General features: G+C 46.5%; 2 protein-coding genes across 4 annotated transcripts in view; one reads left to right on the top strand and one right to left on the bottom strand.

The window, feature by feature from the left end:
* Positions 1 to 793: 793 nt before the first annotated feature.
* On the bottom strand, positions 794 to 22111 carry LOC149344143 (uncharacterized). 2 transcript variants are annotated; one of them, XM_089546168.1, is made up of 7 exons: positions 21977 to 22111; positions 13856 to 13963; positions 12404 to 12503; positions 11899 to 12035; positions 10724 to 10767; positions 1513 to 1606; positions 1122 to 1260 (listed from the first exon to the last, which is right to left on the bottom strand). In XM_089546168.1, exons 1-7 carry the CDS (start codon positions 22032 to 22034, stop codon positions 1256 to 1258), a joined length of 546 nt encoding a protein of 181 aa, XP_089402294.1. In that variant the 5' UTR covers positions 22035 to 22111; the 3' UTR covers positions 1122 to 1255. The 2 variants fall into 2 exon arrangements, with proteins under 2 accessions (XP_089402293.1, XP_089402294.1); XM_089546167.1 differs by lacking the exon at positions 10724 to 10767 and having other exon boundaries at positions 794 to 1260.
* LOC149344140 (arylsulfatase B-like) overlaps positions 9524 to 23305 on the top strand; it is a 189073-nt gene continuing 175291 nt past the window's right edge. Inside the window, exon 1 of one of the 2 annotated variants that reach the window (XM_089546165.1) lies at positions 9524 to 9629. The gene's annotated coding sequence lies outside the window, so the exon portion shown is untranslated. Of the gene's footprint in view, positions 9630 to 19397; positions 19529 to 23305 lie in introns of those variants that run through there. The other variant, XM_089546166.1, reaches the window with a different exon arrangement.

Here is a 23305-nt window from a genome sequence, read left to right as displayed (position 1 = left end):
GTTGTCAAAAGATGCTAATAGATGTTTTGAGAAAGCTTTTAACTCCCAAGAAGAGGTGCTCAACACTAGGCATCAATGCTATTCTCAGAAGATTTGGATTGTATGACTTTTCGTGACTCGTGAGTAGACTTTATTGAATATTGTAACGTGACGGACAGCCGAAGAATGAGGCGTGATGAACCATGAACAAGAGACGATTTAATGGCCGCTGGCCTAGCGCGAGCGCTCCGTCCCGCTCCACTGCCAGCGTCGTCTTCGTAACATTACCCGGGGCCTCCGAGCGATCGTCCCGATCGTAAACAGAAGACGACGTCGATGAAGGCATGGGAAAAACGGTGGTGATGGGCTTCCAGGCGAGAAAGTGGCAAGGTGGTGAAGTGCTGTCCGCCATGGTGGATGAAATGATAGGCAGATGAGTCCCGGTCCACGATGCATCCGGGCTGTAGGGTGCCAGGAGCTGACGGCCAAGTCCGTGGACGCACCGGACGGCAGGGAAAGCGGGGCGGTGTCTTCACGTGTGGGCAGGGTCCTGGGTCGGTCGGGTCTCGGGTCGGTCGGGTCTTGGGTCCTCGTGTCTTGTGGTCCGGGCGGGGGACGGGGCTGGGGTGAGCGGCGAGGTCGGTTCAGGTCGGGCGGGCTGGGGCAAGGCCGGGCGGCGCGGACCAGGTACTCACGGCCGACGTCCATGGCAGGCGCAGGACAACGAAGCTCCGGGACCAGGATGGCGATGAAGGGAACCCAGCAACTCACACCAAATGTAACGTGACGGCCAGCCGAAGAATGAGGCGTGATGAACCATGAACAAGAGATGATTTAATGTCCGCTGGCCTAGCGCGAGCGCTCCGTCCCGCGCCACTCCCAGCGTCGTCTTCTTCGTAACAATACAAATTGATATCTAAATTTTTCGGGCGACATTATGCTGTTCTACAGAGGACATTCTTGGCTTGGATCATTCTTGGAGGTCGTCCTTAAAAGAGCATTGGTTCACAAGGCTGCACCCATGAAATCTGAAACGTGAGTGTTACAAGCGGTATCTGGCGGAAACATTCCGCCTCGGCTTTCTCGCAAAAGCCTGTGCCACAACGGTGGACCACGGCAAACCTTGAGCCTGCTTCTGTAGCTTAGTTGCTACTACGTACTGAGAGCAACTTATTCAAATAGGCGTCCATGAACTTTAGAGCTGGAAGAATGCTGACCTCTTCACACACTTGAGTCTTGTTTCGAGCCTCCTGGACACAAGTGAAGAGTACAGCCTCTAATCTGCAACGAAGATGATCAAAAGCTCAATAAATTTTTGCGCTTCATTAATGACCACTGAAAAGTAGAGACGATCCCTATTACATTGAAAATCAGGTTCTTTGACACCATCTATCTAGCGGCAGTCTACAGTAGCACTGTTATTTGCACTGCATTCTTCCTTAATTGCTTCATAAGCAGAGAAAATTGCTGCTTCAAGGTCTGGTGTCTCTTAAATTTGCGCAAACAAGAAAGGAAAAGAAAAGAAGCTCATACCCCGATCTGCCTGTAGCCCACTCCGTATGGATGCGATATCCGATGCACTTTCCGAACGCAAAGAAATCCCAACAGTCGGTGATAGTCGAAACCTCTGCAATAAACAGGCGACAGAGGTGCTTGAGGCTTGCACTTTGCGTGATACCGTTAAGGCAGCTGTTCTGCAGAGCATCCGCCTAGCATTGTTAGCGGAAAAAGCGCGTGGCGTTGCGGCTTCATCACAGTGTGCCCACTGTGGCCGGTGGCAACGCGGCCACTGGATTATGGGCAAGCAGCACACCGTGGCAGCGAATAGTCAGGTTAATCATTGGTCTCGGTAAGTAGCTCGGGGATACAGCCCTAGATCTCAGAAGCCTCAAAAATGTCCCTGTTATAAACAATTCTCTGCCGGAGTTTAGCACATGCCTTAACCGCTGCACCACTGTGCCAGGAGCGGTGTAAGCTCTCCGAGTGATCTATGAAAGTAGAGAATGGTCATGTCACCGAAATTATATGCAAAGACAACCCCAGCCAGCTGAATTAACCTATTAACGATGTCGCGCCATGCGTATAAGCGGGGCATACGTGTAGGCTCATTTTTTTTTTCAGCGGCATGCAGGATTGAGATTGGAGCAGAAGCGAAATATATTACATTTGAAAAATGAGATGCTAAAGCTTCAGAGCGAGGGCCAGGGGAGCTGAGGTCCAGCAACAGTGTGGTCATGTATACTAACACCGGTGTGTGACGTAAGCAACTTATGGTGGTGCTGCGATAGCCAGGTGGCGATAACAGTGGGGATGCGCAGAAAAAGAGTGCAGATTAAAAAATGATTTCAAAGCAGTTTAGTAATTAATTTCTACACCTATACAATCGTGCATTTGCTGTGAATGAGAAAGCATCGGAAGTTATTTCAAATTTTGTGCATTTTATAATACCAGAGTGCGTGCAGCTACTACCATCCAATAGTCCTACCGGGTGGGAGCGCGGCACGCCGAAACAGGTGAAAAGTTTTCAAAAGACTGTTGGCAATTCAAAGTGCATCTATGAAGGCTGCCGTTCGTTATCTGCGGGCGAGGACCTTTAACAAGAGACTGAAAAGGTATGGATTGTCATATGTGAGACGATATAGCTTTGCAACGTGGCGACATTGTGTACTGTGATGCTGGACATACCACAAGATGCCTATTCGCTGCTAATCTGTATAGTTACCCGAATTGAACAAGCTTGTACTGTCAGAAATACTGCTGCATGCCTTACATAAGCTTGCAAAGGATTTGGCATCTCTACTTTGAAGGCAATTCTCAAACATAATGTCAGTGAAACGCGCAGTGAACACACGATGGCGCCACATTTTCACCCAGCTAATCCGAACGCCTCCGGCGACCGTGAGCGCCCTCTGTAAGTTTCTAAGCAAAGTGTTCAGTAATAGAATATCGTCAAAAGAGGAAGGAAGACAGTTCTAGAAGAGACAGCGTTCCAGAAATCGAAGTGCGTTAAACACCTTAACACCTTTGTTTTCATGGTCTACATGAGAGCACCAGGTTGCATTGCTCCCCTTTCTAAAAAAGAAAATGAGGGCAGCAGCGTGGACGGCGTATAAAGTATGGGCGGTAGAAATTCCAGAAACAAAACATGAGTGCAAGAATAAAATATCCTTAGAGCGAGGGTGTGGCCATAAAAGGCTGTATCGTTCCGTCCAGAAGGACTTGGCAACTCACATTCTTGACGGCGCCACACGCATTGCCAGGAATTCGGGACAAGCGTTTCTTGTCAACTTGGAAAGCGTCACGTGCTGCACGGTTTTGAACACGAAACAACAGCCTAACGACATTCAACGTAACGCAGGAGAGAAAGAATGACCGAATGGCAGGAGATTATAAATATATTGGGCACTAGGCCTAGCGGCACTCGCTGGATACTGCAACTAATTCCAGGTACTGTTGCATGGCCCATAGTAATGGCGCGTCAGTTTTTCAAACGAGACTGGGGGGCGTACTATGACCGATAACCACCATTGGATTCCACGATTGTGAGTGGCGTGTCTATGGAAAATATCGTAGAAGCGTTAATCTGTGCCCTACTAACGCTCGATGTGGATATGGGCAAGATGGCGTGCATTGTCGGCACGCTAGAAAGTTTTTCGTTATTCTGCGTTAGCCTGGTATCATCAGTAATACAGAAAAGAATAGAATTTACCATGGTCTGAACGTCACGTCCATAGTCGAGACGCAATGTGGTGTTGTTTAAGATGAGAAAAATAGGGGCTTAAAACAGATCTCGAGCGGTTGGCCAGAAACGGGCGTTAGTGCGTTCAGTCTAGAGAAATATGGCCTCCTGCCGGTTTCCCGCAACTTTTCATTGGCGCAGTAATAGGGACGACGAGAAAGATTTAGCAGGTGTTAGCGTGTCGTCGCTTTAGCAATGTGGTGCTGCTGGCATATCTCTCGCACGGGAATATCTCGTACCAGTATTTGTGCTGCGAGTCCGCATATACAATACGATCATGTCAGCGATGGTTCTGTTGTTCTGTGAGTATATAGGTCTGGGGTTGATATGCGTTGGGTGAGGTGACTGCTATGAATAGGTTTGAAGACGTTGTGGATGATGTGTGAGTTGATGATATACCTCTGTCGGTAATCGCATGCGACCATGCGCCATGGAGCCGTATGGCCTGGTGCGTTAAAAACTGGTTACGATCTCAAATGACATACCACTCTGGTCGTCCTTCGTTTCCGCATGCCGCGTCAAACAGTCGGCCGCTGCTACAAACGATTTGTTGCCAACCGATAGTAGAGAGATAGGGCCCAGAGGCCGTTGCCGACTTGGATAAATGGTGTCTGAGGCTAGACAATAGGTTGGTGTAAACATCATTCTAGTTTATTTGTTTCTTTTTATTTCTCTTCTTATGGCAGGACGACGCCTCTAAATGCGTTCTTCTTTTGTTCAGACCTGAGCTCGCTTTTGTTTGTTTTGAATTATTCTAGGCCCCGCAACGGTTTGCTGGTCTCGGAATCTGCTGTCTTTTACGTAAGTCCTTTGCTTTTAATTATTGAGGAGACATGAAATGAGAAAATTGGGTGTTCAGCTACAAAGGTCTATAGTCCTTGGCGTGGGATGGAGCATAACACACATGTGGGAAAATTATGCCGGGCGTCCTCCATAAAGATTCGATAAAGGTATTTTTCTGTGCTTACGAGTGAGAATGAGAAAGCATTACTTGTTTCTCAGGCGAGTTTCTTCCTATTCCAAAGCACGGGTTCCTTTCATTAAAATTTTTTCTGCGAGGTGGTTCGTCTGCGTGGTTCTCTGTGGACGAAGACAGGCACACGTTCGAAACTTTCAGGTGCAAATAGTGACTCTATTCAAGTCCAAGCGTGTTACAGGAAAAACAGGTGGTGTCGCATCTGGGGACATTCGCGGCAGCGACCCTTCAAACGCAAGCGCGCTGCAGCTCTCTGCCTAGATGAGAGGCCACGACGAGGCAGTGCCTTGTGCGCAGGTGATCCTATCTCGCCTGCGACTCAAGGCGACCCGTAAGATGGCATCACTACGTGGCGCGCGACCCTTTTTTCTTCTCACCTATCGGCCTTCCTTACGAGTAGGAGCTGCGCCCGGGCGCTGAGTCAGTGCCGTAACGTCACCCTATATACATGTGTCTCTTATGGGCGCAACGCGTACGGCTTCCTCGCAGACAGGAATGAAGACGTCATCTTTTAAGCCGGAAGCGTTTAATGCCTCACCGTTGTAAGCAGGAGTTGTCGACAGAAATGTCACGCTTTTCAATTTGTCGAAACGGTTGTGACGTCACGGCGCGCGAATTTCAAACGGGGCCAATTGTACTTTGGCTAGTAACCATGCAACCAATTGAAGGGATCGTATAGTGATGCTCCAAGTAAGTGAAAATGAGTTTAGTTAATTGCTTATCACCGAATTAACCTAATTACATTTCTAATCAGGACAGAAAAACAAATAAAACCGAGAAGGAAATTGGTCGAGTTGGGGAATCGAACCCCGGTCTCCGGAGTGCAATACGAGCATGCTAACCGCTCCGCATTCCAGCTTTTTTTTTTCTTTATTTTCGAGATTGACATGAAAACAATAAAAACACTTCAGCTACACTTGAGCTGATACGAGTGAAGTTAAAATTTCTTAAGTTTCGCTAGATCATCCCAGTGTTACCCACTGGGGTGGGTCACGCTGTGCCTGGTAGCATTCCCGCAGATAAACAGCACTTTCAACAAAGTTCTCACGTGTACTACGAGTGCTTATATCCGCATGCCTTACTTGCATTCGCGTTTTCCACAAGCTGTGGAGGCCAAGAAGCATTAATAAGTCATAGGGTACCTCTTTGCGATCAAATGGTAGAAATCTGATACCATAAGGGTGCAGTGGTAGTTCTTTCTTGATGGTTCTCTGCAGGACATCCCAGAAAAGTATGGCGTCCCAGCAGTCTAGGAAAACATGTTCAATTGTCTCCGGCTGCTTACATAACAGGCAATTTGTTGTCCATGGGACAAAGATTCCTTTTTCATGGAGCCAGGTTTTAACGGGTAGTGTATTAGAGTGCAATTTGAAAAAGGATGTTTTCACTGTCGGCCGGACCGGCATCTTTTTCACCCGTTTTAAAATATCCTGCCCTGGGCCTCCACGGTAAGGTGCACGATACAAAGGTGGCGGCAGCATAATATCAACCAGATCCTTATACAGCTTCTTTTTGGGAACGTTATACAGGTATTCTAGTGAAAAACGCACTTCCAACAACCTGAAGGAAAGGACAACCTCACGCAAATATCCGTTTACAGCACCACACATGTTTTCACACCATGACACTATGATTCCGGGGAGCAGCCTTTGCAACCGCATTTGCATAACAGTTCTCAAAAATATGTCATTTTGATCACGAAGGAAAATAAAGCGCGACACCACTTGACGCAAAAACAAATGAACCAGTCCAACGCCGCCGCTTTTGACTGAAATAAACAAGTTTGTTCGCCTGGTTTTCTCCCAGGTCGACGCCCAAAGAAAAACTGCAAACACTCGATGGATTTTTTGAATATTGCTGCGCGACGCACAGAGCACATTCATTACGTACCATATCTTAGAAATCAAGAAAACATTGCACACAAAGGCACGTGAAAAGATTGCCAGCTGCCTTCCTTGCCACGCGTCCGCTTTCTCTCTTGCCTTTAACGTCTCTTCGTCCCAGTGTGTGCTAGGATCGCGACAACTTTTTAGGGGCACCCCAAGGTACCGCGTCGGCAAGTCAGTCCATTGCAGTCGAGAAAAAAATCTGGTGAAACATCCCATCCCCCATGCCAATATCCGGAGCTTTTTTCCCAGTTTACCTGACATCCAGTTTGGTCGCAGAACTTTTCGACCACATTCGTAGCTTCACAAATGCTGTCTCTGTTTGTGCAAAATACCGCTATGTCGTCCGCGTATGCAAGGATTTTCACTTCGGCTGCCTGAAGCTTGAATCTAGAAATTCAGTCACTGTAAAGAATGGCCAAGCACAACGGCTCGATATATACTACAAAAAGCAGGGGAGAGAGCGGGCATCCTTGTCTCACCGACGAGCGTACCATGAGGCTGTTGGTAAGTTCGCCGTTAACTATAATTCGCGTCGTACAATTTGCGTAAGCCATTTTTAGCCCTTCTACTATTACGCTACCCAGGTTGGCATGCTCTAGAATGAAGAAAAGAATGTCATGAGAAACATGGTCGAAAGCTTTTGCTAAATCTAGCTGCATCACAGCTACTTGACTGCCAAGCGCGTCAACGCATTCTAATACGCTTCGTGCAACATGTATATTTGCGGCAATGCTGCGACCTTTGATGCCACAGATTTGATGCGGCCCAACTAACTTGACGATTACACTTTGCAATCTGCCGGCTAAAATCTTCATGAACACCTTGTAATCCACGTTTGTGAGGCTGATTGGTCTATAGGACCCCACCAACATACGTTTCTCCGTGTCATCAGTCTTGGGAATTAAAACAATGTGGGGGGTAGTAAAAGACAATGAAACTTGATTATTTTCATAAGCTTCTGTTAATACTTTGAGCATCAGTTGAGCGACGTAGTGTTTGCAATAGACGACCTACCATCTGGGAAAGTCCCTGGGCCAGATGGGTTGAGTGCTATATACTCCGCCATGCCAGCTCGATGGTTTTGAAAGAACAAAGGCGCGTCTAGTCAGTCTTCGTTCACTCCCATCTTCCTCCCTTCCCGTCACGGTGAGGTTCAGGTGTCCACCGAGGTATGCGAGACAGATACATTTCCTTTCCTCAAAAACGAATTTACCGATGAGCAAGGCGTAGAACCGAACGGGCGATGGCGTTATGTGGACTGCCTAGGAGCGCTGCAAGACGCTGTCGCGTTTCAATCTTAGAGGCGAAGCTTAACACCTTAACAACACATTTGTAACACAAGCAGCAACACGGCGCTTAAGTCTTTTGCCTCACCGCACTTTAGGTCAACAAAGTGCCCCCCTGAATTTTTGGGACCATCTTTCGGGCTGAACAACTAAAATACCCATCACCGTCGGAATATTGCTTAATGGGGCTAGTAATGCTTTCGCATTAGAAAATACCCCGGAAGGCAGGCAGACGGTCCTGCAACAAGCAGCGCTAGAGCAGTCAGAGAGGCCTAGACACTTAAACGCCTAGGCCTCCATGCACCGCCTGAGTACACCACATCGAATACGTGGGCTTCAGCAACGTTGACAAACCAACAAGGCATTGGAAGAAGTTCCACCAACTCCCCCACAGTATCGAGGAGGAACTACCAAACAAGAAAGCAAGCCAGATGTTATAGTACAATAGCAATGTCATTCCCATACAATTATTACGCCAAGGGCACAGGCTCTAAGCAATTTTATTTGATTTAAACCGTTGTGCATACCATAGTTGTGCATAGCATACTTGCTTATCGTGCGCGCTCTGTGCTAGAACCGAGAAACAACATCAAAAACAGAGCAAAACAAAGTGTAGCGTCCGGAACGACGTTAGCTGAGGTGGTATAACAAGCGGTTGTCAAACATGACGGATTTTAGAGCGTTAGCTCTACTCACGCGTGTATCACTTCGGAATACGCGATCGTGCCGGTACTTTGACCTTCAATATCAGCCAAGGTGAAAACGCGACTGTCGCTTTCGCTACTCTCTGGCTATGTGTCTAAGCATAGTATATGTCATGTGATCAAGCACTAGTTCGGACCTTGAGTATCTGCCATTGGTTAATTATGCAGTTGTGTCGACTGATTACTTCGCGGAATCAATTAGCGTTTATTAGTTATTTGCAACTATAACCAAACTTTGCGCTATGGCATCGAGTATGATACCATTGGAAAGCTTAGGTCAAGTGCACTTGCAACCAATGTGCTAGTCAGGGGCACGAATTAATTAGCGTTACTTTGTTAATCGCTATTCATCCACACTTTCCGCTGCAGCATAGTCATATACCGTTGGAAAGCTTAGGTTGAGCGCAAATTTGCTGTGCTAGTTTGCTAATCGAATTAATTAGCGCAACTGAAGTAAGCGTAGTTAAAAGAGAACTTAGCGCTATAGCATCAGGTCATATACCATTAAAAATCTTAGGTAATGTGTGAATGCACTGTGCTAGTAAGCGACACGAATTAATTACCTTTAATTAATTATATGCAGTTAAAACCAATACCAAGCCAAACCACAGACTCGACGTTCTAATATATATGTTTAAAAGAGCTTAACCGTTGCGACTTTTTGTGTTTTGCATCGAAGGTAGCAAGCTTATGGGAAGCCTACGCTAAAGTTTGTCGTGTCCATGCCACACACAATACGCAGCCTAGCGAGAGGAGGAAGTAGGTTTTGGTGCTTTCGTATTGCTTTTTCACGGCACCTTCATCCACTTGTTGACGTGATCCAGCACGCTCTATCGGAGCCACACGTGCCGTGTGTCAGCTACCTGGGCCTCACCAAGAGTGATTAGGCAATGAATGCTATCACCAAGGTGCAGGCATCTAATCTTTCAATATGTGGTCTTGCGTTTCGTGCGGCCCCAGCGGCTGGCGGCCGCAGGCTTCATTCGGCGAATGGAACAATTCCAGTGCCGCCTGGGCACTGCAGGTTCCGGTCAACTCTAACAGCTACAAAAAAAGGTGCACTTGTTTCTTTTTCTTCACTGTCCACATAAAAGGTCGCTGTGTCAGCGTGAAGGGTAACATACTATTCGCGTGAGCACCCATCACAGCGGCGTTTGCGCCGTAAATGCGCAAGGAAGCATTTACATTATACGTGTTTTACATTATTTTATCTGGGAACATCAATTTACAGAACTGTTCATTTTCGTGCGTTAAACACTTTCCCTACCTTGAGAAAGATGGTGCATTTTGGTGGTTTATGAAAAAAAAATTTGGTTCAAGGACTGTGACGTTTAAAAATAATGCTATACTCAAATGAAGACAATTAAACAGGCCATTTTATTATATGAGGTACCTTGAATAATTTCATCTGTTATTATTTTGAAAAATCAAGAATTTGAGACAAAACTTGAACAAAGGTGGTAAATGCATACTTCAATTCTCAGTGCTCCACGGTGCTGAGATTAATTTCTTCCACATTTCTCTCTACTATGTGCAGTTTTGCATTTCTGCAAAGCATGGAAAGTTATGCTTGCATTAAAAACTAAAAATTTAAAGAAACTTTGGAATACGCATGATGTCTCCCTGCAAAATAACCAGTACTTCAGCATAATCGAAGTTCTAGCTCACACGGTTTAATTGTGAGACATTCCAGTGGCTAAAAAATTTAGGCAGTGGCTTAGCTGTGGTTAAGCCTGGATATACAAGCGAAAAGCTTCAGTTATGCTTCGTTTGACGTTGTGGCTGTCGCAGTTCGCGCACAATGCACTGGGAGCACCACGATAACGGCGAAGGCGTTCAGCCTCCACACACTACCTGTACGGAGGCGGAGCAGGAGACGGAAATCGGCGCGGTTAAAACTCCCCGCAGGAATGCGGAGAGGAGGGTTGCCGGCGGCGACGCGGCTGCAACGAAAGGTCAGACGGTGGGCACGGAGGCGAAGCGCGCAGTTATAGCGACAGCGAGGGGGCGACGCACATGTGCAGTAGCGCGCGGCTGCGCCGAAAGGTCAGGCGACGGAGTCGGCGGCGGCGAAGGCTGCGGCAGCGGCGAGGAGCGACCACCTGTGCGACGCGTGACGTCATTCGGTTTCTCGCATGCGCATAACTCACCAGTTCGGCTCCCGTGAAGCTTGGCTCGGTCCCGCGTAGTGAAGCTTTAAAGACACGGACGAAGGTAGAAGGGACAGGACGACAGGTGTCTTTTTTAGCCGCTGAAATGTCTCAAAATTGTACTAGCAATCAAATAGCCCAGCTTTCTCTGCTTAATCACGCAGCTTTTTGGGTTGAAAACAGTCACTTCAGGCGCTGTTTTTAGGCACACCTTTGGCAGAAATAATCGGGCGAACCCTTCGCAGCGACGTCTGTGTCAGTTCCTGTCCGAATGTAGTGCAAATCCTAGAAATGAGACATGAAACGTAGATATAACGTAAACACTCGTTTTGAAACGGTCGCTGAGGATAGGATCATCGCCATCAGCATCATCAGCAGCAGCAGCAGCCGCAGCAGCCCGACTATGCTCATTTCAGGGCAAACGCTCTCCCATGTCTCTCCAATTAACCCTGTACTTTGCCTGGTGCGGCTACCGTATACTCGCAGACTTATCTCACCCGCCCACATAAATTTATACCACCCCTGCTACGCTTGCTTTCTCCTGGAATCTATGCCGTTACCCTTAAAGACCAGCGATTATCTTGGCTTCGCATTGCATGCCCTGCCCAAGCACATTTCTTCCTCTTGATTTCGAATAGCATGTCATTTACTTGCGTTTGTACCCTCATCCACTCTGCCCGCACAAATAAGAAGCTAAGCGAGTCGCTGTCATCGATGTGCTCGGCTGGTCCTTGGTGTCTTCACCACCCTCTTCACTAAGGTCGGATGGCGAGGCAGAACCCTTATAGTCACTACTATCTAGATGGTGAAAAAATTTAACCGTGCACGCAGTTGAACCACAAGATTTTAAAGTTTAAGGGTGGGTGCCACTTTGGCGGTGTGGTGATTCTAAACTCCTACACTCTGCACTGAGAGCTCGGTGCTCACCTTTTATGTTTGGTTTGTGAAGCATAACGTCCCAAAGGGGCTCGGGCTAGGAGGGACGCCGTAGTGGAGGGCTCCGGATAATATCGATTACATAGGATTCTTTAACGTGCACTGACATCGCACAGTACGCGGGACTCTAGAATTTCGCCTCCATTGAAACGCGAGCGACGCGACCGGATTCTAATTCGAGTCTTTCGAGTCAGCTGTCGAGCACCATAACAACTGAGCCACCGCGGGTTCTTGCTCACCTTTTTCAAGGACCGGATCGTCACAGGTGACATCAGTGATGGCGAAGGTTGCAGCTTCTACAAAAACCAATTGCTTCTTCTGCTCTTCAGGACAAGAGGGTTTCACGTAGATGCCGGTACAGGGATTTTTCGGGCGACTGTAAGAATTCACGGGAGTTAGCGAAGAAGCCTTTAGGACTGTTTGCTCCACTGCTATGTATAGGAACCATTGCTCTTAAACTAAGGTGCTCATAAAACACTTTAAACGCATTAAAAGCTGCTGAGATTGGAGGCCGCATGTTCAGCTGGATACGCAGCTATTTGGCAGAGAGGTCGTGTTTTGTCCAGACTGAAGACGAACCAACCTCTTTGCATCTAAACGTCGATTTGACGAAAAAGAAAGGAAGGGCGCTCATTTTACAAAGGCTAGTGGATGGGAGATCGGTAAAAAAATCCATGGTTTGGTATGGAGCGCCAGCCTATTCCTTCCTGTTGATTACAGTAACAATTCGGTGCACGGACTTACCTGCAGAGCAAAGAGGACGGTAGTGTTTCGAAGTAGACTGTCAAGCATACCACCACTTTCTCCGCCTGACACCCATCAAAACTCGGCATGACAGCGGCACCTGCAAAGTTTGTTCAATGGAAGCAATTTCAGAGCCGAACGACCTCACTTGTATCGTAATAATAAAACGCAGTTTACCGTAAGATTATCATATACTGGTTTTTGGAAGGTAACGCTCAAGCCTTGTGATTGTTTTTAGTAAGGAAGAAGTTACCTCGTAAAGATATACCAGATTACGTGCCACAAGCGACTTCGATAGAGAAAAGTACTTCGCAGAGCTGCCGCCTTCACCGCTCGATCCCGTTTCGCGTGGTAGTTTCAGTATTTCGGAAAATTCATACAGAACAAGCTTACAGTATTAAAGAACAAAGGCGACCTTGGAGCACACTCTCAAAAGTAGACTCTGTTCACAAAAGCACGTTCTAAAGTAGAAAGTTGCACAGCAGTCACCGTAGTTGAGTTCGTAGAGCGCCATAGGGGATGTGGGCAGATAGCGGGCTCAGATCCCACCGTTGGCATGTGGTTGTATGTTGTCTGCTTCCTCTTAAATGATATTAAAACAAAAAGTTGTTACAGCACGTAATCATAACCATGATCGTCACGAAAAAGCTACATCTTAAGCGGTTTTCGGGTGTATCGATTGAAGGCTTCATTACTATCTTAACGCAGACCACTAGCTTTTTGGCCATGAATGTTTATTTTTGTCGCGTTTTTTTTAGCATGTTTTTACAACGTTTCAGGATTCACAACCATGCAGTAAAAATTTGAAGCTCGTAGTGGATGTATTACTAGATTGAGAGGTACGGAGTCAAAACAGGTCATCAAGATACAGCGGATGCAAAATGGGAAAATGGCCGCATTTGTTATCGCAGTTCACAGCAAAAGAAGTTACCGAGAAAAATGTAATAAATGGATCTTGCGCTCGAAGGAACAAATGCCGCTCTCTCTTGTTCACATTACGTTATTTACCATTTCTCCTTGTTAATGTAGCAGACAAGCGAGTGTTGCGCCGATAATACGTCACGTTAACAACACAGATTCTCTGTACTTGCACAGCATAGCTTTTCGGGAAAGCAGCTGTGGATAAGATGAAGGGTTTCCCTGTGTCTTCAACACCCTCTTTTGTCGAGCTTCATAAAGTGCTTCAGTAAAACTGCCGCGGAGCCTAGGCCATCGACATGCACAACAGGCACGAGGAACAATGCATCTAGTTCGCGCCAGTTTTCAAACCCGCTGTTCGCAATAGGTGACTTCATAAAATGAAAGATAATCAAGAGATCACAATAGGCAATCAACGACAAAATGCTGTTCTTTACAGGCGACAATAAATTCTCTCTCATCCGACGTCCTATGCGGCGTGGATGTGTCTCAGCCAGGAAGAAAAAAAACCTGGTTATAAGGTTATAAGCACACCTAGTACGGGTTGCCATTGTTCCCAGGATCGAGGGCGCTCCACAGCGGCTGCATGAGCGGTGGTACGCGAGTTGCACTGTGCATGCTCCGGTTGCTTTCTGCAGCTCGCTGCCGATGTTCACATGAGAGGGAAAGAGGTAAAGAATAATAATTAAAAGCGGAAGGAAAGCATCCATTTATTCGCACCGCTGCTTTGATGTTGTGCTGTTCCCCAAAAGCCGCGTGGCCATTACCATGCTCCATGCCAACGCTCAAGTTTTACGTTAGCAGAAATTAAATTTTACTCTTGCCACATAGCGCCACCAACTCACCCAGGCTTCCACTCTGGTAAATTTTACAGTTCATCTAAACGCTTACTGAAGAATTGGTCGAATTTCTGTCAAGAATATTCATGACAGCAGTTCAACAAACTCATTACTCTAGGTGCATCTGCAGAAAAACTTACCCAAGAGGGAGGCTGTGGAAGCGCTTCTCGAAGATCACTGCTCAGATATTGCTATCCTTACTGAGTCATGGCTTACCGATGACATTCGAGACAATGAACTACTCCAGGGCAGTAAATCTTTCACTATCTACAGGTTTGACAGAGCTGGCCGAAGAGGAGGGGTGTTCTGGTTCTGATAAAATCTAGCATACGCTCACACTTCGTGCCAGTCGGCTGTAGCCTTGAATTAGTTTGTGTTAACCTGTCCCTTACTTTTACCGCGACCATACTTATCGCCTGTTACCGGCCGCCAGATTCTGACTGCTCTTTTGTTGATGAATTGTATTCGGTCTTTCTAGACTTGCGGTCCCGCTTTCCCCGTGCACACTTAATCCTTTGTGGCGATTTTAACTATCCCGACATCAACCGGGATCAGCTATCAGCACCTTCTCGTCAGTCAAAAAGTTTCTTGAATTAATTCTAATGTTTAACATGGTTCAGTGTGTTAATACTCCAACGCGTGGTAGCAACGTCCTCGATCTTGTATTCGTCTCGAAGCCTGAGTTGTTTAAGTCTCCCTCGTGTACCAGTGGCCTTAGCGATCATAACCTGCTATTTTTTAATTTGTCATTTGCCATTCCTTCCCGCAAGCCATCAATAAAATATATTCGCGACTATAACAAAGCTCACTATGCTCAAATTAACCAGGTTCTAGAAAAGTTCCTTTGTCATTTCCGTAACTCTGCTCCCTCTCGAACAGTTAATAGTAACTGGTTGCTTTACAAGCAGAAAATGCTATCGCTGATGGAGTCATATGTGCCTCTTGTGTGCATACGCGGAGATGCTGATAAGCATTGGTTTTCAAATTCTCTTCGAAGATTATTAAAAAAGAAAAAGCGTCTTTTCCGAGCAGCCAAAAATTCAGCCACCGTTTCAAAATGGGATAAATACTTCGAATGTCTCCGTAATTATACGAATATTTTGAGACGCTCCAAAAAGAAATTTTTTAATAATGATTTGCAAAACATAATTAAAAATAACCCCCAGAAATTTATTTATTTATTTAGTAAGGAACCCACAGCGCCGTGGCATTACAGTGGGGGGGGGGGGGGCAATGTACAACAAAGAAGCACGCATGACACCTCCGCTCGCAGGCAGAGTTACAAGCATAAAACTTTCACCATGTACATCTCACTTCAAAAGAACACATCACATCATTAAAGAACGAAAGAACGCATCATTTGATGTCACACTCACAACATCGCTCGGTAGTCTGTTCCATTCTCTAATGGTTTTCGGAAAGAAAGACATTTCAAACAATTCAGTTTTTGCCGCGAATTCGCGGACTTTAAAAACATGGTCAACACGGCTAGATCTATAAAAAGGCTCCTGCACATACCTTTCGCGTTCAACCCGAACAGTTGAATAATAAACAGCATGAAACAGCTTCAGACGCAACTTCTTTCGGCGCGTGTCAAGCAATTCCCAGTTGAGTGCATCCTTCGTACGCGATGCACTGTAACGAGCCCCACGTGTGCCAGACACGAAACGAGAGGCAATGTTCTGCACCCTCTCCAACTTATCTTTATCTCTAGCAGTAGGCGGGTCCCAGACAGTGCACGCGTAGTCCAGAACCGACCTGACATAAGTTTTGAATAAAATGTCACGACATGACAGTGGAAAAGTGCTTGCATTTCGGCGAAGAAATCCCAAGTTTCTGCATGCTTTAGCAGAAATATAATCGACGTGACGGCGCCAGCTCAAATCAGAAGTAAAATAAACGCCTAGATATTTAAATTCGAATACCTGTTCTAACATTGTGTTCCTAATAACATATGAATACACATCAGGGTTTTTCTTTCTTGTAAACTTCATATGGACAGTCTTGGACAAATTCAAATTCATATTCCATTTAACGCACCACTCTGAGATTCTGTTCAAATCTTCTTGGAACATTTCTGGAAATTCTGGAAGATTCTGTTGCCAAACCATAACTCGCCGCAGGGTATTATCTTGCGTGAGCAAGATGGCTCGCACGTCTCTGCAGATCGCTGTGCAGATGTTATGAACAATTACTTCTCTTCCGTTTTCACTCATGAACCCGTCCTCCATGTACCCAACCATAACAGCTCTCATTTCAGCCAGATGCCCCCAATCTCCATTTCTGCCGAAGGCATAGGTAAACTTATCGACAGTGTGAAGTCGTCTAGCGCCCCTGGACCTGACGAGATACCTACCAAAATACTAAAAGGCACTAGAGAAATTTCATGTCAGATATTACAAATAATCTTTAGCCAATCAATTTCAAGTAGTTCGATTCCAAATGACTGGAAGTTAAGTAGGGTTGTTCCGGTTTTCAAGTCAGGTGATCGCTCTGATCCATCAAACTATCGCCCTATTTCATTAACATGTATTGCTTGCAAAATGCTAGAACATATATACTCACAGGTTGCTCTTCATCTAGACAAAAATTCCTTCTTCTTTGCCAACCAGCATGGATTCCGTTCCGGTTTCTCGTGTGATACCAAGCTTTACGAATTTACTACGGACCTTAACCTCAATTTGGATTCTTCATTTCAAACTGATATTATCTATCTGGATTTCTCTAAGGCCTTTGACCGTGTCCCATATCAACGTCTAATGTTTAAAATCTCATCCCTCTCTCTTGACCCCTTGGTACTATCATGGATTTCCTCCTTCCTTTCAGACCGCACTCAGTTCACTGTTATTGGCGACCATCGCTCCAAAAACTCCAATGTCATTTCAGGCGTACCCCAAGGCTCTGTCCTCGGTCCCCTTTTATTTTTAGTCTTTATAAACGACCTCCCTACAGGCATTTCATCCACAATCCGCCTTTTCGCTGACGATTGTGTACTTTATCGTCGCATCACTAATACATCTGACCAGTTGCTCCTGCAGAAAGACCTCAACACAATAGAAACCTGGTGCGCCACCTGGCTGATGAAACTGAATGTGTCCAAGTGTAAGAGCATGCAAGTCTCCCGAAAACGCTCCAACCTTGATTATTCATACTCATTGAACTCCATGATCATTTCACGTGTAGAATCATACCGATATCTGGGAGTTATTATCACAGACAAACTGAACTGGTCTGAGCATATCACGAAACTTGTGGCGGACACATCTAAAACACTTGGCTTCATCAGGCGTTCTCTCTCTTTATCCCCCAGTAACATTCGTAAGCTCGCATATGAAGTATACATTAGACCTAAACTTGAATATGCCTGCGCAATATGGAGCCCTCATCAACAATACTTAATTGACTTACTAGAAAGCATCCAGAATCGTGCAGCACGCTTCATCTGCTCAAAATATGATACACGGATCAGCGTTAGTGCCATCAAATCATCCAATGATCTCGACTCGTTAACTCATCGAAGGAAGACATTACGGCTGAGTTTATTTCATAATCTATATTACAACCGCCCTGACCTGCGAACCTCCCTTCTGGTACCACCTGTACGAACGTCCCGTCGGCTCTTCAATTCCCTGAGCGTGCAGCGTATTACTGGTTCCACAAATGCATTCAATATATCATTCTTACCCTTGGCTATTGATGAATAGAATTCATTTCCCGAAACTATTTTCCATGAGCGTGACAACTCAAAATTCAGGCAGTTAACATCCGCTCATTTTTCTAAATAAGTTGATGAGCAGCAATAGGATTTCATTTTTCTTTTGCTTTACTTTTCTCTAATACACTGCATTTTTTTTGTTCAGTACCCGATTGCTTTTCCTTTTTGTGTGTGAATATACTGTTTTGTTGTTTGTTAAAAGTATGCGGACCATAACTGCCTGTGTAATTTTCGTCCGTTTGTTTTCCCTATATTTCAAAATGCACGGATCATAGAAATTCACGTACATCACCATGCCTCGTTGTGTTTTTTTTGTCTGTATAAATATGACCATGGCCATACTTTCTTGTCCCCCCCCCCCTTATGTAATGCCCAAACCAGGGCCCTTAAGGGATAATAAATGATGATGATGATGAAATGTTTCTCTGGAGCGGTTGCCTGCCATCAAGGTGTCAAAATCGCTCATGTCGAAATCGAACTGCAACAAAGTCACTAAGCATTCAGCAATGTTTACTCCGTGGATGTGAGCTTGCATGAGCGTTGCACAAAACATTTAAAAATCTGACCGCAAAATGAGAAATGCTTAGTGAGATATAAATCAACAAACTTTATTACACCTCGGCGTCCTCAGCCTGGCAGGAAAGAATTGGGGCGAGGGGGTGCATTCCCAGTGCCCCATCTGAATAACGTAGATCGCCGAAGATAGGGGGAGTCGCTTGCGGTGCTGCGACTGGGAACCTGCGCGTGGAGTGTTAGCCCTTAAAGCTCTGGGGCGCAATAGTTCCACTCGCGCCTCAGTTACGGATGAAAATACAAAGAACTTTTACTAGGAGAGTTCCTCAGGGATCACTGTTTTTATCGGCATAACATTTCTAGAATTCCCGCTTAAAAGATATATTTAAGGGGAACTCTACATCAGGTTAGACTGACCTGAACATTCACCTGGTAGCAAATATATAATTTACAGACCACGGACAGAGCGGTTAGTCGCACACACGAGCCCTGAATTCGTCTCGCATTCAGCGCACTCTGCGTATAATCGCTGTACGCAGCAAGTTCAGAACCGCAAGCTCCCAACGCCATTCACGCTGCGTCTGCTTCCTACGCGGCTGGCGAAGAGGTTTCGTTCTCACTTCAGCCGTAAATCGGCTACTTTGTGCAGGCGGCCGCTGGCGCTATGAATTTACAAAGTGTTTGTTTCTTCATGTTTTGTATGCATTCACTGAGACAGGCGCCCATATGTACGTCGTCATCGTGTGAAGCGCTCTGCGAGCGAGAGGTTTTGCACTTTTCAGCGCAGTGGAAAGGCGAGTATGGTTCTGGATGCCCTTAAAGATATTTCAGGCGGATCAGATATAGAACGCCACATCACCTCTCGAATGGCGCACTAAAGACCATGTTTCCAGCACGGGTCATCATGCAAGCAGTATGTGAGGCGCAGGCACGCGCGGGTGGTGGTGGTGTAAACTTTATTGGCCATGACAAATTACAGGTGGGGGGCAGAGCCCACCTCATGGCCTGCGGGAGTGGCCCACACAGTAGGTTCCTCCCTTACAAATGGTGTGCCAGACCCTGGAGGGCCAGCCTGTTAGAAGCACTGGTGATGGCGAGTCGTTGGTCTTGGAGTGCTGAACTGGACATCAGCTGTTCCCAGTAAGTGAGTGCCACCTCTGGGGGAGGGGGGTGCGGGTAAGTGGAACAGGTGAGCAGAACAAGCAGAAAGTCGCCTGGTTTGCCACATAGTCGACAGGAGGAGGAGAATAGGTCAGGGACGCGTCCGTGCATGACTATCGGTTATGGGAGTGTGCGAGTTTGAAGCCTGCGCCAGAAAGTTGATTGCGTGGTTGATAGCGAAGGGTGAGGAGGTGCGTATGTCTGTCTGTTGGAACGATAGTGTTGTAGGATGTCACTGAAATTTAACAGGCACTCCCCTACGCGCGGCAGGGTTCTCCGCAAGAAGAACTGTTCAACCTGGTGATGCGTGTTCGTCAGAGTTATGCGGACGCCCCTTTCGGCAGCTATAGCTGGCAGGCGCAGCAGGGTGGAATGTATCGTGCTTCGTTTCCGCTTACAACATATAAGAAGCAATTCACGAAGGTACTAATCGCAGTGACGACAGAAGAGTCAATCACAAGGGTTGCCTCCGTTGATAGTTACTGCATAGTTAGTATACAACTATGCTGTAATCGGCAGCATGGAGCGCCGTTGAACGACAAAAGCGCTTGCAATTTTTTACACAGATGTGGTACTGAAATAATACGTTGAAGTGCGACAGCGGCTCACTTGCTTTTGTGGATCCCTCGAACCCTACGTCTACATATGAAGTCCGTTCACAGCGCACCGAAGGCCGCACGTTGGCGTTCCCGCCGCCAATGTACACATCCCTGAGCGTAATCAGCAGATTGGCCCGCAGTCTGCGGCTGCCCACGATTACATCACGTAGCTTCTTTCGCATCCATGCACCTCGCAACTAGTCGCAGACGCTCAGGATGCAGCGGAGAACCCCCATCGCATAGTGGCTGACGGAGGCCGCCTGCATTAATAGCATCTCGCCGCCATGATTAGAGGTTGTTGATTTTTGGCTTTAAATTTCCGGCCGTGTTTACGGTCTTTGAAAGTACGCCTCTGATTAGGGCGGATAGCAATGTCATAGAATAGACGACGCGGCCACTCATTTTTCGCGGGTGCTTTGAACCCTTAAGAGTTTGGGAGTTTCGTTCGCGGTTATCTCTGTAACGCAGCACCTTTCCGCGTGTGAAAAAAACAAACAAACTACGTTAGTACCCCCAAAAATATTTCACCCATTTAGCCTTGTTTGTATTTTCCTTTAATGTTTCCATAAGAATCTACCTACGACAAGCGGTTTCTTTGAAATCGTGCTGAACACTGCACTTACCGTGTAACAGTGGTCTGTCGGAATGAGAAATGTTTTGTATTAGCGTTTTTCGGTAATGTGAACGAGAGGAAACTTAAGCAACCCTTGTGTTGGAGCGCGTCTCTCAAATAGCCATCAATTCAGGAATGAACTTCTTAACGTTAACGACAAGTACTTTCAGCATCGGTACTGAACCATGATACATTTAGCCCTAATTTCCGACGTGCAACCACCTAAATCTGCAGCACAGAATATTTTTGGAATTTTTGTGGTTAATAAATTCTTGCTCGTCGCGCACGGAGCTGCAACTACATCGCTACCTATAGCAACAATCTAGATTGGGCTGTGTTATAAATTTGTTCATTTTTACATTAGTGGGGAGTGCGTGTATAGTGTCTGGCATAGGAATATCAAATTAGTGTTTCGTGGCTGTCATGAAGTCATTTAACGGCTCTCCTTATTCGACAAAAACTAGTGTGTAAGAAAACAAGAAAGAAATGCAATCAAGACGGTCTGCATTACCAACAAAAGCGCTGTTATTAATCCATCAGTTCACCGATGGCCTACTCGATAAAGGTCTTATTAACATAGAGATGTATACGAGTACAGTTCACTTTGCGTCTGTGTCTCATGATTATTGGGTCAGTTTTTACCGCACAAGTGCATCCACTGGTTACTGGGACTTTGGCTGCATGCCCAAAAGACAAGAATACCCCCTGTAAGTGCAACAAAAAGTGTACCAATCACTGAAACCAAGCAAATTTTGCACAAAAAAGAGGAGGGGACTGCTACAAGCCGGCTTGTAGAATCCACACCACTGGACATCAAAAGTCCCGTTAAGCGCTTACCATCCACGCCATGTTTACGCCGTCGCCTCCGCTTTGTCTGGACTGCAATAAAGAATCTATATGGATGAGTAATCTTTTGAATGTATTTTTTTTTGCGCGTAGGCTCATCTTGAATCTCCAACAGCTCCATACCTCGTCGACATCATATTTATCCTGACTACGTTCAATGAAGGTCAAAGGCCTCTCTCATATCCCTCCAGTTAACCATCCGTACCTGCCCTTAGTTTCAATAACACGGGTTTTTTCGTGTACACGCTCTTACGAGCGCCTACTCTCCTGACCCTTGACTATAGAAAGTAAGCACTTTTGCGGCCTGTCAGCGAACACGCCCTGAACACGCCTGTCAGCGAATAGCACTGAAAGTGCGAGGAAGCTCACCTGCGAAAGAGGCAGCAAAGGCAAAGATCGCCACCGCACACAGGGCTCCAAACTCCATGGTGACTGGTCTGATATGCACCCCAGGTCCTGAAACCACGAGCTATATAAGGGCCTCTGAGGACGGCTCGATATGCCAAAATAAAAAAAAAAAACGAACTTCTGGCATATCTTTATCAATCATGTGGGCGGCAAGTGAAGATATCACACAAAAGAAACCCTGTCTGGGGTTTGTGATAAGAGATTTATGGCTGTCCCGAAATCAAGAACTTTTGTTCCGCGTGCACTGACGTCAAGGGGAGCAAACCTGCCGTGCAGTCGTTCAGGAACAAATGAAATAGACAAGCGGCTTCACTCTATCGCTGATGGTGGCTCCGCAAATATCCTGCTGGGAGTTTTATCTTTTATTGCTAAAGCAATACTGCTCGAGGTTTCCGCTCTTGGCCGTCATCCCGGAGAATCCACCATTGACCTTTAGCGTGACCTACGTGTGACGTCATACCAGCTGTGGAAAAGCGGGCCCCAACTCGGCTCGTCGCGATCGTCCCAGCGAATCCCCCATGCCGCAGCTGCGCGCCGCTGCCGCGAGGGGCGTTCGCTGCACGTGACGTCATGCTAGCTGTGGAAAAGCGGCCCCCCCAACTCGGCTCGTCGCGATCGTCCCAGCGAATCCTCCACGCGCCGCTGCCGTGGTTGAGGCTGTCGCTCTGCTGCACGTGACGTCATGCTAGCTGTGGAAAAGCGGCCCCCCCAACTCGGCTCGTCGCGATCGTCCCAGCGAATCCTCCACGCGCCGCTGCCGTGGTTGAGGCTGTCGCTCTACGTGACCAGGGGCATTATGGGGTACAACCAATATGAAGTACTAAGAGGTATTTGGAAAGGAATAATGGTGCCGGGGCTTACTTTCAGCAACGCGGTTCGGTGCTCAAGGGCAGAAGTTCAGTCGAGATTAGACGTAAATCAGAGAGCTGTTGGAAGATTAGCACTAGGTGCCCACGGCAAAACCACAATCGAGGCAGTACAGCGAGATATGGGCTGGGCATCGTTGGAAGCACGGGAAGCTAAGAGTAAAATACTATATGAAGAACGCCTGAGGAAATTGGACGATAACAGGTCGGCAGCTAAGGTATTTAAATATTTATACAGGAAGAGCGTTGACTCACAGTGGCAGAACAGAACTAGAGAACTAACCAGTAAGTATGCCGGTCATGAGGACGGAGAAAGAAAGAGCATTAAACGACAGGTTAAAAACGCGGAAGTTAAAAATTGGATTAATTCAATGGAAAATAAACTTAGTGTAGAACTATACCGATACTGGAAAAGGCAGATCAG

The sequence above is a fragment of the Amblyomma mixtum genome, chromosome 5, assembly GCF_055824585.1.
Source record: "Amblyomma mixtum isolate Tamu chromosome 5, ASM5582458v1, whole genome shotgun sequence".
NCBI lineage: Eukaryota > Metazoa > Arthropoda > Arachnida > Ixodida > Ixodidae > Amblyomma > Amblyomma mixtum.
Note: the sequence above shows the minus strand (reverse complement) of the source record. Positions and strands in the feature narration are given on the sequence as shown.

Bases quoted from the DNA above. Each gene is read 5' to 3' on its own strand.
- LOC149344143 (XM_089546167.1), bottom strand. From the start codon at position 22,034: ATGGAGTTTGGAGCCCTGTGTGCGGTGGCGATCTTTGCCTTTGCTGCC. The intron at 1,607-11,898 runs GTGAGCAAGAAC...TGTTTATTGCAG, and splicing joins CGATCCGGTCCTTGAAAAAG to AGGTTTCGACTATCACCGAC. The intron at 1,261-1,512 runs GTATGAGCTTCT...TCTTCGTTGCAG, and splicing joins TGGGCTACAGGCAGATCGGG to ATTAGAGGCTGTACTCTTCA.